Source organism: Pomacea canaliculata, linkage group LG3 (assembly GCF_003073045.1).
Source record: "Pomacea canaliculata isolate SZHN2017 linkage group LG3, ASM307304v1, whole genome shotgun sequence".
Lineage (NCBI taxonomy): Eukaryota > Metazoa > Mollusca > Gastropoda > Architaenioglossa > Ampullariidae > Pomacea > Pomacea canaliculata.
In genome coordinates, this window is record NC_037592.1 from 40,923,479 (window position 1) to 40,936,265 (window position 12,787).

Genomic DNA, 12,787 nt, shown 5'->3' on the forward strand with positions numbered 1-12,787 from the left:
GAAAAAAAAAAAAAAGGTTGGGATGAGCGGAGGGTGGTTTCTTTATTTTTGTACACCACAGTCCCCGCGCATTTTATTCATTGTGTGTGTGTGTGGCTGGGTCTGGCCGCGGCTGTCGTGTGCAATAATGCCAGGGCCAAAGTGATTGTAGGGCCGGCCGGCACAAAGTCAGCCGAAAAACCAGGCTTAACTGGGGGAGCAGCCGAGCCGTTCATTGGGAGAAGGATGCGTGTAACAATCATGACAAACAGCTTGATTGCATTAAAGGAGAATATACATGTACGCCTCATGATAGATTAGGTGCCATTCCGTTTGCCGTCTAATTCGAGTTTTATTCAATCAAACCCAAGCCCGCCATTGTTTCCGTCCCCCGGCCGAGAGAAGGAGTGAGCGTTTAATTTTCTACCTCAATCTCTGAAGAGTACCACTAGCTTCGCTTCTCCGCACAATTACTCGTGTTTTCCACTGAAAAACGCTGGGGCCAAATCTAATTATTCGAATATAAAACTAATATCAATATGTGAGACCCAATTTGCGTCAAAACCAGTGATTCCGTGTCTTTTGCTAACCAGATTAGTCGCCATCCTCGGGGACTGGGTGCTGAGATATTGCCGGGGAAGCAGCACAATTCAGTACAACATTGATCGGCGGGCCTGCGCGCGCGCGTGCACACACACACAAGCACGTCTGCCAGTCTTTCCAGTGAGTGCCCCTGCCCCTGCCCCTGCCCCTGCCCCTGCCCGGCCTCTTTGTGAGGCCCGCCTCTCCGCTTTCAGAGGGATTCCAATGATTAAAGGAGCGACGTCTACTGGACCGGGCTTTTCGAAAATATAATCGCTTTCAAAAGTGTAAATATTGTCCGTGCAGGAGTCAAGGGTGGTTCGTTGTCTTTTCAGGGTGTTTAACGCGGCGGAGAGATGGAATAACAACTGCTGTAAAGGAAAAGCTTTCCCGTCTACTCCCCTCTCATCCTTCCTCCTTCTTCGGTCTGTCCATCCCTTCTACAGTTCCTTCTCCCTCGATCCATTCATTTTTCGTCTGTTCCGGATCTCTTACCTCCTCTTTTGTTTTTCTTTCCCCCATTAATCTATTTTAGGCAGTAAATTTATATCTTTCTGCCTTCTTCATCCCTCTTTATTTCTCTCGTTCTTTTTACTCATCCAAATTCTTCTCCATGTTTCCCACTCTTTTCTGATCCTTCTCCTCGATGTCGACTATGTTATCTTATTTTTCGAAATGTCGACTATACTTATTTATCTCCTAGAATTCAAGATAGACGAAAATACCACATAAACAGAGTACAATACAGCCTACAGGAGTACAAAGTAGAATGAGTAGTGTAGGTAGAGAGGACACAAAGTATATAGACATTACTTACATAGAATAGAATAAACAACATTGAAATGCGGTGTCTAGTACAAAATAAAGGTGCAATAGTGTGTCTGCCTCGCAAAGAGAGCATTTTCAACAGGCAAACTAGTTCCACATTAGCTAACAAATACTTATTTTATATCAGTCCCTGACATGAATTGATTATTTTGTCATTCACTCTTGGTCTTTCATTTGGTATAAATGAACTCCTGGCTAACAGGAATGACCGGACCACTGGCTGTCCTCGTCAAACAGCCATAGAGAAATATTCCACAGTAACCTGAAGAGTTTTATCACTGTGGCCGAGAAAGTTTTCACACGACAGCTGTAGTCCAGAAGTTCAGGAAATCGGTGGTGTTGAGTGAACAGTGTTCACACACAATCGCTCAACAGCATAGAAAACACCAAAGACACCAGGCGATGCAGGAATGGAGGATGGCGACTCTCAACACGGAGTCTGGTCAGTGTCCAGTCGCGACCTCGCGGGGAAACCGTGAAAACTAGAAGCTGGAGCTTGTTGTTAGCTGTACACTGGTTCTTACCTGCCTCCCTCCCAGTTCAACCTTTATCTCTCCCTTTAGTCTTCATCCTCTGTAACAAAACAAGCAGCACGACCTCCCTCTGTCAACCTTCTCTTCCTCTCTTCTCTCACTCTCCCTTTGTCTTTCTCTGTTCAGGATTGTTGTATACCTGCGCCAGCTTTTCTTCTTCTTCGTGCACCAAGGCTCTGTACACCCATATCTGTTAGACTTTGTCATCTTGCCACCTGACTTATTTGTTTGTTACATTTGAACATAGACAACCACGTGTCTCTCTGTCTACTTGTCTACCTCGCCAGCTGGACATGGGTGAACACTTGCTGAGATCACGTGTCTTTCAAATCGTTCAACCGACAACTGTAGACTAACTCTCGCTAAAATTGCCAAACTGAACTGTCCATTTTTTGAGGCAGTGTTGTTGTGCCATGCTTGTCTGCATGATTTATTTATTTAATTTTTTTCCTGTCTCTGTTTCAATGTGCTTTGAGCATTTTGAATATGTATTTAGAGGTTCTTTTATTTTGTTTGTGTAAGATGGTTTTATAAAGAAAAATAGAGAAGAGAAGAAATGGTTAAGCATATTTGGGAATAAATACTTGAACTAAATTAGTTTTGATGTAGCCTGGAGTGAATCATACACGAAAAGAAAGAGCGATAGATTTCACAAATAATCCGATAGATATAATTCACATTGTCATTATCCGCCATTGTAGATGTACCCCTCAATTCTTCAAACTGATTTATTTTGATGTCAGCAGACACCTTTCAACATATGCAAATATGTCAAATGTATTATTGTTGCTGATGCTATCCTAACCAGGTCCATACAGAGAGAGCACAACCTGACATATTGGTTATCGGTATTAACAAGTATTATCAGCGTGTACATTTTCTGTCGTTAATCTGTGGATGCTTCTGTAAATATGTATGCTAGGTATGTGTATATACCTGTGAGATAGAGTTGTACCTCCTTAGCTTCAGCCCAAAATTTGTTTTGTTTGTCGCTAACCACTGTCTTACCGTTGCGGTTCCCCCATGTTACAATGACTTTTTTTTTACATTAAAGGGGTTAAGTGTCACGTGTCTCTCTTTACCTTTCTTTCGCTGCACTCGTCCTCCACACTAACTCTCTCTCTCTTTCTAGTTAAGCTAGTGTAATAAATATAAATATGAAAATGTAGCACTATGCTCTGACTGCCTAAAGTTCTAGTAGAATTCAAGGTGCAGTTCATACTTTTATTGCAGAAATGTTCTTTGAGAGATGAACACATCTCTGAACACGAGGAGCGTAGTCATGAAACAGTTTTACCTCTTTTCTTACAAAGTACAAACAGCTTATATCAAAACTCGTTTGGTTCGTTTCTACTTCCACGATAATACAACCCGACGGGCAACGAATAGAGTTCCAGATTAAATTGAAGATTTATGCCGAAGTAAACCCCACAAACATATTTAGTACATAAAACTACTTGGCCTGTTTCACATGGAAACGATGCATTTAAAGTGGAATTGATGCGAATGCTACATAGTTGCCATTAAAAGGTCTCTACATTATGCTGGAATTAATTTAGTTCTATCGTAACTATTAATATCATTAATACCATGCATACATCCTGCATACAACAGGCATACACCACATTACAACCTTCTTCTGACAGAGAAATTCCGCCGGTCATTTTCTGACCATACAGGATGCGACTGCCACAAATTAATCCAAGAAATACCACAATATGTCCTGGTTTAAAAAAATAATTACACAGGCACATCTTTCTGTGCCTTTACACCAAGCACACAAAACATACACACAAATAAGTATACATAGCAAATACAACAACAACACAGGGATGCTGTGAGGCCCCAGAGAGGGGGAGATGGACTTTGTGGATGATGTGTACAGAATTTAGAAGTGAGTTCTTCACTCGACCCTGAGTGCCAGGAGTTCAGCTTATGGACAAGCAGACGAGATTAACTAGACACGACGAGGCTGGCATATTCTAGGAGCATGAAGAGCCAGGCTAGCGAGAAGTTCAGTACGAGTAGCTCTGGAAAGTCCGTGGCCTTTGACCTGTGATTGCGTCACAAACGGTCTGTCTGCAGCAACTGCTGCTTCCAACCTAAATGGTTGCCCCTCCATCCGGAAGCATGCCCGTGGAGACTGGGAGGGTGCAGGCACTGGGGTGGGGCAGCGTGTCAATGATGGATGAGCACCGCCCATGTCCCGACAGGCGCGCGCACGCTGCGCATTGATCAGGTCGTGCGGTAAATGTAATAAGAGCGAATAAAAATGTCTGCAGATTTCCCCAGATCGATCTTCCAGTGATAACGGCGGTGCATTGCCTGAAAATCTTTCTATTTCTCCTTCCACTCTTCCCCTTCTCTCTCTCTCGCACACACACATATCCTATTCTCATGATTTTTTTAAATTACAACATTAATCCATTCTTTTTATTTCCCGATGTGTGTGTGTGTGTGTGTTCCTGAGGTAATTTAGATGATAGTCTGCTTTCCACAAAAGTGTCCATTATGCCGCTTTCCATTTTTGACATTTTTATTTTTTGATTGACATTTTTATGTCTAAATAGACGATGAAGTTTATTCAAAGTTATTAACAAAGGTTGTGTGGACACACGGTATACAATTTTACAAAACATACCAAGAAAATATCGAAGAGAAATAAACTAGTTTAAGAAAAACAAAAAAAAAATCACTGCAGAAATTGCCACAAGTGGAGACAGTCTGAACCATTTATCATCTGCAAACTTGACCACTTAAGCGCCGCCATTGCTCCCTGATAATATCTCAAGATGCCTGCGTGTCCTTTCTTCAGGACGGGTACGAAAATTATGGGGTGGGTATGATGTCTTCGTTCAGAGTTTACATAGTTACATCATTATCAACATCGTTGCCGTCGTCGTCGTTTTCGGCGCTGTTGTTCCACCAGTTCCACCATCTATCGAATATTATTGTGTGGGAGCGTGCGTGCGTGTGTGTGCCAGCGTGTGTCCATTCATCTTGTTCACAGGCATCAGTATCAAGTACAAAACACAATCGTGAACTGGAGGGTATTAGCAAGCAATCAATTTCAAAACGTGAACATGCCATGGGCAATTTAATGGCAATGAAATGAAAAATGAGTGCTAATGCAGGCCACCCGAGGACAGCAACAACACATCGGCGACAGCACCGCTGCCGTGCTTCATCATGGTGATGTCGGGCATGCGACAATGCGAGAGGCACAGGACAAAGTTAGGGCCATAAAAGTGAAAATATTGGAGTCTAAACCAGTCGCCCGCACCAGTCACAGACAAAAGACTTTGATGGGTGAAAACTAATTGGCGAAAATATTCGGCTTTCGCTGTATACTGCTTTGGCACGAGTGTAAACGAAGCAAATAATCCAAGCGGACAGTTCTCTGTTTATGAGTGTGTTTGAGGGTGTGAATTCGGGCGAGAGAATAAGGAAGTGAGTGCGTGTATGTGTACATGTGTGTTTGTGTATGTGTACGTGGACGCGTGTGTTCATGGTGCTACTTGCTACTTGCACATTTCGAACTCAATATAATATTAAGGGATTTTTTATTTCATTATTCTTAAAATCTGATGAGACTGTTTTCGCTCCTGCATTGTGTTGAAACACTGATATACTTTACATGAGGTAATTGCAGTTACAAGAAACGAAACTTCCATTTCGATATTGTCAGAAGATCAATATATTAAATACTAATATGAGACAGTTTCGTGTTTGTCTCTATATACCGCCTTTATAAACATTTAAAAGAAGACAAACGTTGTGGGTGTGCGTCTGTGTGTGTGCGCGTATGTGTGTATGTGTACGTGTGCATGTGTGTGTTTGTGTGTGCAGGCCTGCCGTACAAGATGTACCAACACACACACGAGAGCACAGTCAGCCCCGAGAAGAGGAAACAACGCAGGATTCGCACCACCTTCACCAGCGCTCAGCTCAAGGAACTGGAGAAGGCGTTTGCAGAGACACACTACCCCGATATATACACCCGTGAGGAGATAGCAATGAAGACAGATTTGACTGAGGCACGTGTTCAGGTGAGACAATTATTGTGTGCATTATTGCGAGTGTATTTGTGTATTTGTTTACTTCTATTTGTGTATATATTTGTGTGTGTGTGTGTGGTGGTTGGGTAAGGTACAGCAGGAACAAATCAGACAAATTTAAGTTATCTATGATAATGAAGCTTATTTCTGAGAGAAATGGTCATCCCTGGGTCAAGTGTCACATTCAAAGATATGAGTATCAGAACCGAGATCCGAACCCACAACACCTGATTTGCACTAGTGTGGTATCAGGCACTGTAGCCACTACACCACCAGCATCACCACAACTATTTATTGTTCATTATTCACCAGTATTTCACTTATTTCGGACAGTAAATGCGTTATTATGAGGAAACTCTGGAGTAATTTGAAGATATACTTATTTTTTCACCTTAATTCATATTTTTAAAAACCCTCCATGTCATCCGAAATTGTTACATTCATGAATAATTTGTCCCCAGAAGTACTAGACGGGTGATACTGCAGAAGCTGAGTCTGAATATTTAGTCAATTATTCGTGATTTTTAATAAAAATTCCCAAGACATTTATAATAAATATTATTATTAACATTATAAATTTGAATTTGATTTGTGAAAAGGGAAAACACTCTGGAAGTAGTAGGAGTAGCAGTAGGGAGCATGGACTAAAGACCTCGTCCGTTGGTGACCTTTCTTGTCTCTGTCTGTGCACACCACAGGTCTGGTTCCAAAACCGCAGGGCGAAATTTCGCAAGATGGAGAGGATGAAGCAGCAGCAGTCGTCCAGCCAGTCCAGCAACGGAAACAAACAGGAAGCTGCGTCACAGAACGCCAGCGTCAACGCCGACAACGGAAACAACAACAGTAGTGGAAACACCACGTCGAACACCGCTTCCAACAACAATAACAACAACAACAATAACAACAGTGTCATCGTCAACAAAGAGAAACCCAAAATATGTGAAGAGCGACACCATGGTGGGTAGCCTCTGTCTGGTTTTTTCTTTCTTTAATCTCTTCTTTCTTTCAGTAGCGCTGTTCTTCAGTTAAAATCGTTTGATTGTAGAGACAGGTCACTACAGGTAAATAATGCTGATTGACCCGCAGTAATATAGATATAGCCCCCAAATTAAGAAGCTTTATAAAGTCAGGTAATCTTATGAAGTTAGTTACAAAGTGTCAGAAAGTGAGAAGGTGTATGAATATTAGGAATTTTCTGGAAGTCAGGAACTGTTGGGGAGGGCTCATGAAGGAAGGATGATAAAGTTAAATCTTAGAAACTTAGGAAGTATTAGAATTTAGTGTCGTGAAGTCAGAAAGTTACGAAGCTAGGTTAGTTGAGAAGGGAAGTGGTAGGAAGTGGTAGGAAGGGAATATAGCAGACAGTAGGAGGTCAGTGAGGAATTATTAGACATCTGTGTTATAGAGTAAGTGAGATACTGTGATGAAATAAGAAAGTATTATGAGACTAGGAAGCGTTGAGAAGTGCCGAGAGTGTTAGGAAGTTTGAAAATATTAATAAGTTAGGAAGTTAACTTTACGATTTAAAAAAGTGAGGTAGTATCAAAAATTTACAAACTCTATGCTGACTTAGAAAGTGGTAGAAAGTGAGGTGTTCAGAAATATAATCGGGTTGCAAACTTGACAGACAAAAGATAATGAAACCATGACCATTACAACTGAAGACAATAAACAAATTTTCTCTTGTTTTGTTGATTGTTATCTGCTTTATGTTTTATTATTTTTCGTTTTCCTACTGCTGGACTGCCTGCCTCCTGTCTGACTTTGTCGATCTTGCTCCTTTGCTTTTCTTTCTTGTCTATTATTTTATTTTCCTTTCTCTCTTTGCTAACTATTTGTATATTTCTTTTGCTTTTTTCAGTTCAATGATGTTCTATGGAAGTCAAATATTTTTGGTTTCTGGGGGTAAGAATGGAACATTTATCCAAAGTCCCTGTTTAAGTATTGTTTCGGTAAAAGTCTCGAAAAGGTTTAGGAAAATGTTATTTTTTATATAGCATTCCTCCACTCATTAAACTGTATTTTGGTTACATTTTCAAACATTTTTTAGCATCGTTCTGACTCTGCTTCCCTCAGGAAATATGACAGGTGACACCAGCAGATGGACTCCACCCAACCAGCCCACGGTGACCAAAGGTGTTAACTCTCAGAACATCCCTCCAGCCCTGCACGGCCCCTACTCCGGAGTTCTTGGCAGTTCTGGCCACGACTTCGGCCCCCCGCCAGCCCTGCAGGACAAGACGACCCCCATGTCAGCAGGGATGCTCTTCTAATGGAACTTCATTTTTTTAATGAAGTAAATTTACTTTGAAGGAGAGAGAAGACTTAATGGCTACTCAAAAGAAACAATGCGATGATCGTTCATGAAGACGATGTTTACAGACATTCAATAGAGACTACAGCAAACAGGACAGTCCAGTGTCTGGTGGAGGCTGCCTGCAGCTGAAAATAATTTTATCAGAGGCGACGACTCATGGTGTGGTGACTGTATGTTAGTAGTACAGGTATTTTTACGATGTTGTTGAATTTATTCTGAAGCCCATTCCTCCCCAAATCTCATTCTCTAGTCCCTTCCTCTCATAATATTCTCACTCTCTCCCTCCATGTCTTCCGCCTACCATTTCCCACCATCTTCTCTTCTGTCTCTCTTCTACTTACACGATTGTGTAGTGACACCGAGGGTACACATAAGCCCAGGTCACTATATCGCACGCCCACCCGGCCACCCCTTTCCCCACACACCCTCACCCACTTCCCCCAACAGCACGCCACGGAATGAGGAGCTGCGCGTGCAAAAAAGTGAACACGTGGTACATACATTCATAAACTGCACGAAGTGAACTGTCTCGACATTCAGGCCTTGGTCGGTGCTTCAAGGGGGACATCTTTATACAAGTAGGTAATGGCCTGGTAATGACGGGTGGTAGGAGTGTGTGTGTGTTTCAGCTTGTTGTCTAACTGGAGATTAGAAATTTATGAGACAGGGAAAGTACTTTTGCACGAGGCTATTCACAAACGATTAACATTTTATCACACCGAGGATGAAATGCTATTGTCTGACACAATCTCTGACATCAAGATTAGTTCTTCTCGTTGTAGTGCAAGCAGATGTTAAATGGTTGGCACTGCCAAAGTTTAATCCACAGCCAACATGTGTTTGTTTAATCGTTCCTTTTCCTTTTGACTAGAGGGGTAATGAAAATCTCATGCGATTTTGAAAGGGGGGACATACATGAAGTCCTTAACTTATAATTCGAGCGAGACGACAAAGATAATCTTTTCATTCATGTGTCTCTGTAAGTGCTCCGTCTCTTGGAGACCTCGAGGTGTCTGAAAATTTACTAAATCTGAGAACTCGCTCTACTTGTTCATGATGACAAACAGCTTCACCACATCCAGGGCAATAGCTGTACCCCCGTGGTTTGTTCTCATCACAAGGACGACATAGTCACCAAGTGTAACGGCCACGCGCAATGGGACCGACGGCAGGTCATCAAAAGCAAGTTGACGGGAGGATGGGAAGGAGGAGAGAGAGGCAGAGATAGAGAGCGGGATCACTTTTGTGGTGTCCGATTATTTACTGTGTAGTATATAGTACACCATCATCTTGACTTCCTTCGTACATGTAAGACATTCCAAGATTTCCATAGACAAAGTCTGATGTTCTCTTGGTTCAAATCCACTACTGCGCCACCGCGACCTGAATTTCGTTCAACAGTAGGTAGTGATATCTTTATGACTGCAATATGTATTGAAAATATGGCGCTATTCTTTCTTTATGTGATTTATTTTTATAAGAAAAATGTCCATCTTCTGTGAAGGCATGCTCTCAAATACCAGGACTTGATGGCTTCCGAAAATAAATACTCATCCACGCAGTATTATACACTCATTATTGTTTATCCAGTCCTTTAGAAAAGCAATTAGATGAAAATAGTACATTGTTCCTATATATTAGAATCAAGATAGGGAAAGAAAGAAAGATATACAGACTTTATTTCCTGTGTCTAGCACAGCGCATGATCAGAGATCCGTCCACAGATGTTAGTGATTAGATATTCTTCACTTCTCTACAGAAACCATTAACATAGGAACACAGGTCCCTGAGTGATTAGATGCTTACTCCTCAGGAGTCCTAACTATCAATGCTCTTGACAGCAGCTCAGTTAGGTGTTTAAGGAGTTCATGTTTACCATAATAAACCTAACAACAGCAGACATAAACAATCTGTGCACATCCTACCAACAAAGACAACTATCTTTACAGGAATATATTACACAGCTTGCAGCATTTCTCACAATCTACATTTGGTTTTGAATTGAAAGTTCGACCACTGTTCCTGAGGGGAAAAATTAACATAAATGAGATTAAGGGTCAAACTAGTCTAAGGGAAGGGTTAAAAGTCAGATGGTCAAAAGAGGACAGGTCAACGACCGTTACTTATCAAATATCTTCACGTAGCTTCAAAATATCTTTTGACCGTTTGGCCAAGGAACAGTAATTACATTTTCTTAAAGATGTACTTCAAAGGACAACGAACAATTAAATCTCTTTCGATTTAGAAGAAGCACTGGCATAGTAGGGAACGATTCAAGCTGCTCTAATAGTTTCACTGTCATTATGTCTTATTTTTTACATATAGTATCTGCTTTACAAGTTCATGACAATTTATTTCAATGTTTGAAGAAATCTATATGCGATGGTCAGAATTCAAGAACGCGCTTATGACTAGGGGAAAGTTGGATCGCTGAGAAAGGTTTATAATATTTGCACTCGTCTCTCGGCCACCCAGCCTTTGTTGTAGGCCAGGGGTGGGGAACCTTCTTGTCTGCCAAGGGCCATTTGGATATTTATATATAAAACACCACCATTACATAATTATCAACTTCAAAATCAGCCTGCTACGTTTGGTAAAGTCAGATTTGTCACAGTGTGTTAACACTTTCTGTAACATATGCACTGCCAGCCTGTCTGTCAGTCTGTCCTCTTCAAAACATGAAGAATGCCATAGACGATGAAAAGCGTGCGTATCAGTCCCATCAGGTACCCGTATGTGTCCTGTCCATCCTGTAATGGATGTTCACTGCATGTCCCTCAAACTTTACATTATGATTATGATTAATTTAATGTAAATTTCTGTTGCAATATCAAAGCCCATGGATTTATTGAATTTTGAGTCCTGCCTGCGGTTGGCAGGGTCAATCCAATTGATTTCAGGGGACGGACATTCCCCACCCCTGTTCCAGGTTAAACACTCCATTTCTTAGGGGGTGACGATGATGATGACGATGACGATGAAATGGGCGACATCCTGATTGACTAAGTCTCAAGGCGTGACATACACAAACTCAGCAAAAGCATTTTCACACGGAAAGTTCACAGCAAGTGAAGGTTTTCTTCACATGTTTTCACATAGGAACCAAAGTCTTGTAAATCCTCGCTTACTTTTCTGTTTGACAAGACTGCAGCACACCTGTAGGCTGTCTGCATCATCGCTACCTCAAGCTGAATCAGAGGGGTGGGGATTAGGAGGATACTGTCTGGAGACATTTAGTCGATGAGGCAGGAGTGAGTACTGCTCACCATGCAGTCTGGGATATGTATTTGCACTACTCGATAAGGCGGGTAGGTGAGGTGGGAGGGGTGTACACTAGTCACTAGAAGAGATATAAAATATCTTATAATGCGAGGGAAGAATACCATTTTTGTAGGGAAGAGCGGGAGGGGTAGGGATGTCTCATACTACCTTCACATTCCTGAATCTTACTCCTCATGCTTTTGTGAGCGCGCGTGCGTGCGTGCGTGCGTGCATTTGTATCCGTGTGCGTGCTCGCTTGAATTGGTGTTTGCATACTTGTGGGACTGTGGGAGTGTTCTCGTGTGTGTATTGAGAGTATTTGGTGTTTTTGCAGCTTGCTTGGAGACTGTACAGTGTAAGCTAAGTATTTTCTGAGAATCAATGAATCAAATGAATGTCATTCCTAAACAAGATTATATAATAATTGTGTTTTATGATCTAGTTAGATGACGTGTACTACATTTTAATGCTGCTGCTAGAATTCTGTGTTTTCTGTGGTCCACGTGGATGTGAAGACTGTATATAGTGCTGAATAAAAGTTATCCACAACACATGATGACACTTTTCTTGTAGTTTAGCAAATAGTTACTCATTCGCAATGACAGCCATGAAGACGATGATGATGAGGGAGACACTGATGTGACGATGAAAACAACGATGACTACAATGACAGTATTTGTGAATTTGATGGTTGTGCAGATGTGCGAATTTAGAGAACTCTGCTTCCTTAATTGCCTCGAAGTGTTTTTACAATCAACTACTTCAGACAACAACATCATTTCAGCTCTAGTCATTTCGCTGTATGTAAGGTAGTGAAGAGACAGCAGAGAGAAAGAAGGGAACTGTCGGTCTGGTCCACGTCTTCTGATGGACAGGAAATGACCCGAAGTTCACTGTGTGTGAAGATTGTTTCCGTGCAGTCTGTGGCACAAACCGTTCTCTGACCACCACACCGAGGTCAGAATTCAAATTACTCAAGTGTCATTAAAAGGGTAGACAAACTATCAGACTTTGGAGTCTCCATGTCTGCATCTTATTTCACAGAACTAGTAATTAAGCAAAATGGTCTAAACAACTGTAACTAATTTCACGGAAATGGAACGACAGAAGTTCATTATCAGTTGTATTCAAGGAGGAGATGAGAACAGAAAAAGGGATGCTATACCTCAGTTTACTGTTCACAACATTTGATTTTATAATAGGAAGCCCTAACAGCCTGTGGGTGATTT

The 12,787-nt window shown here is 41.6% G+C and overlaps 1 protein-coding gene across 1 annotated transcript in view; it reads left to right on the forward strand.

Moving 5' to 3' along the window:
• The window catches only part of LOC112560657 (paired mesoderm homeobox protein 2A-like), a 30,301-nt gene extending 18,195 nt beyond the window's left edge, over positions 1-12,106 (forward strand). The window contains exons 3-5 of the mRNA XM_025232654.1: positions 5,772-5,971; positions 6,679-6,937; positions 8,057-12,106. Coding sequence (XP_025088439.1) covers positions 5,772-5,971; positions 6,679-6,937; positions 8,057-8,253 — 656 coding nt within the window. The 3' untranslated portion in view covers positions 8,254-12,106. The remainder of the gene's footprint in view (positions 1-5,771; positions 5,972-6,678; positions 6,938-8,056) is intronic.
• Positions 12,107-12,787: the final 681 nt, after the last annotated feature.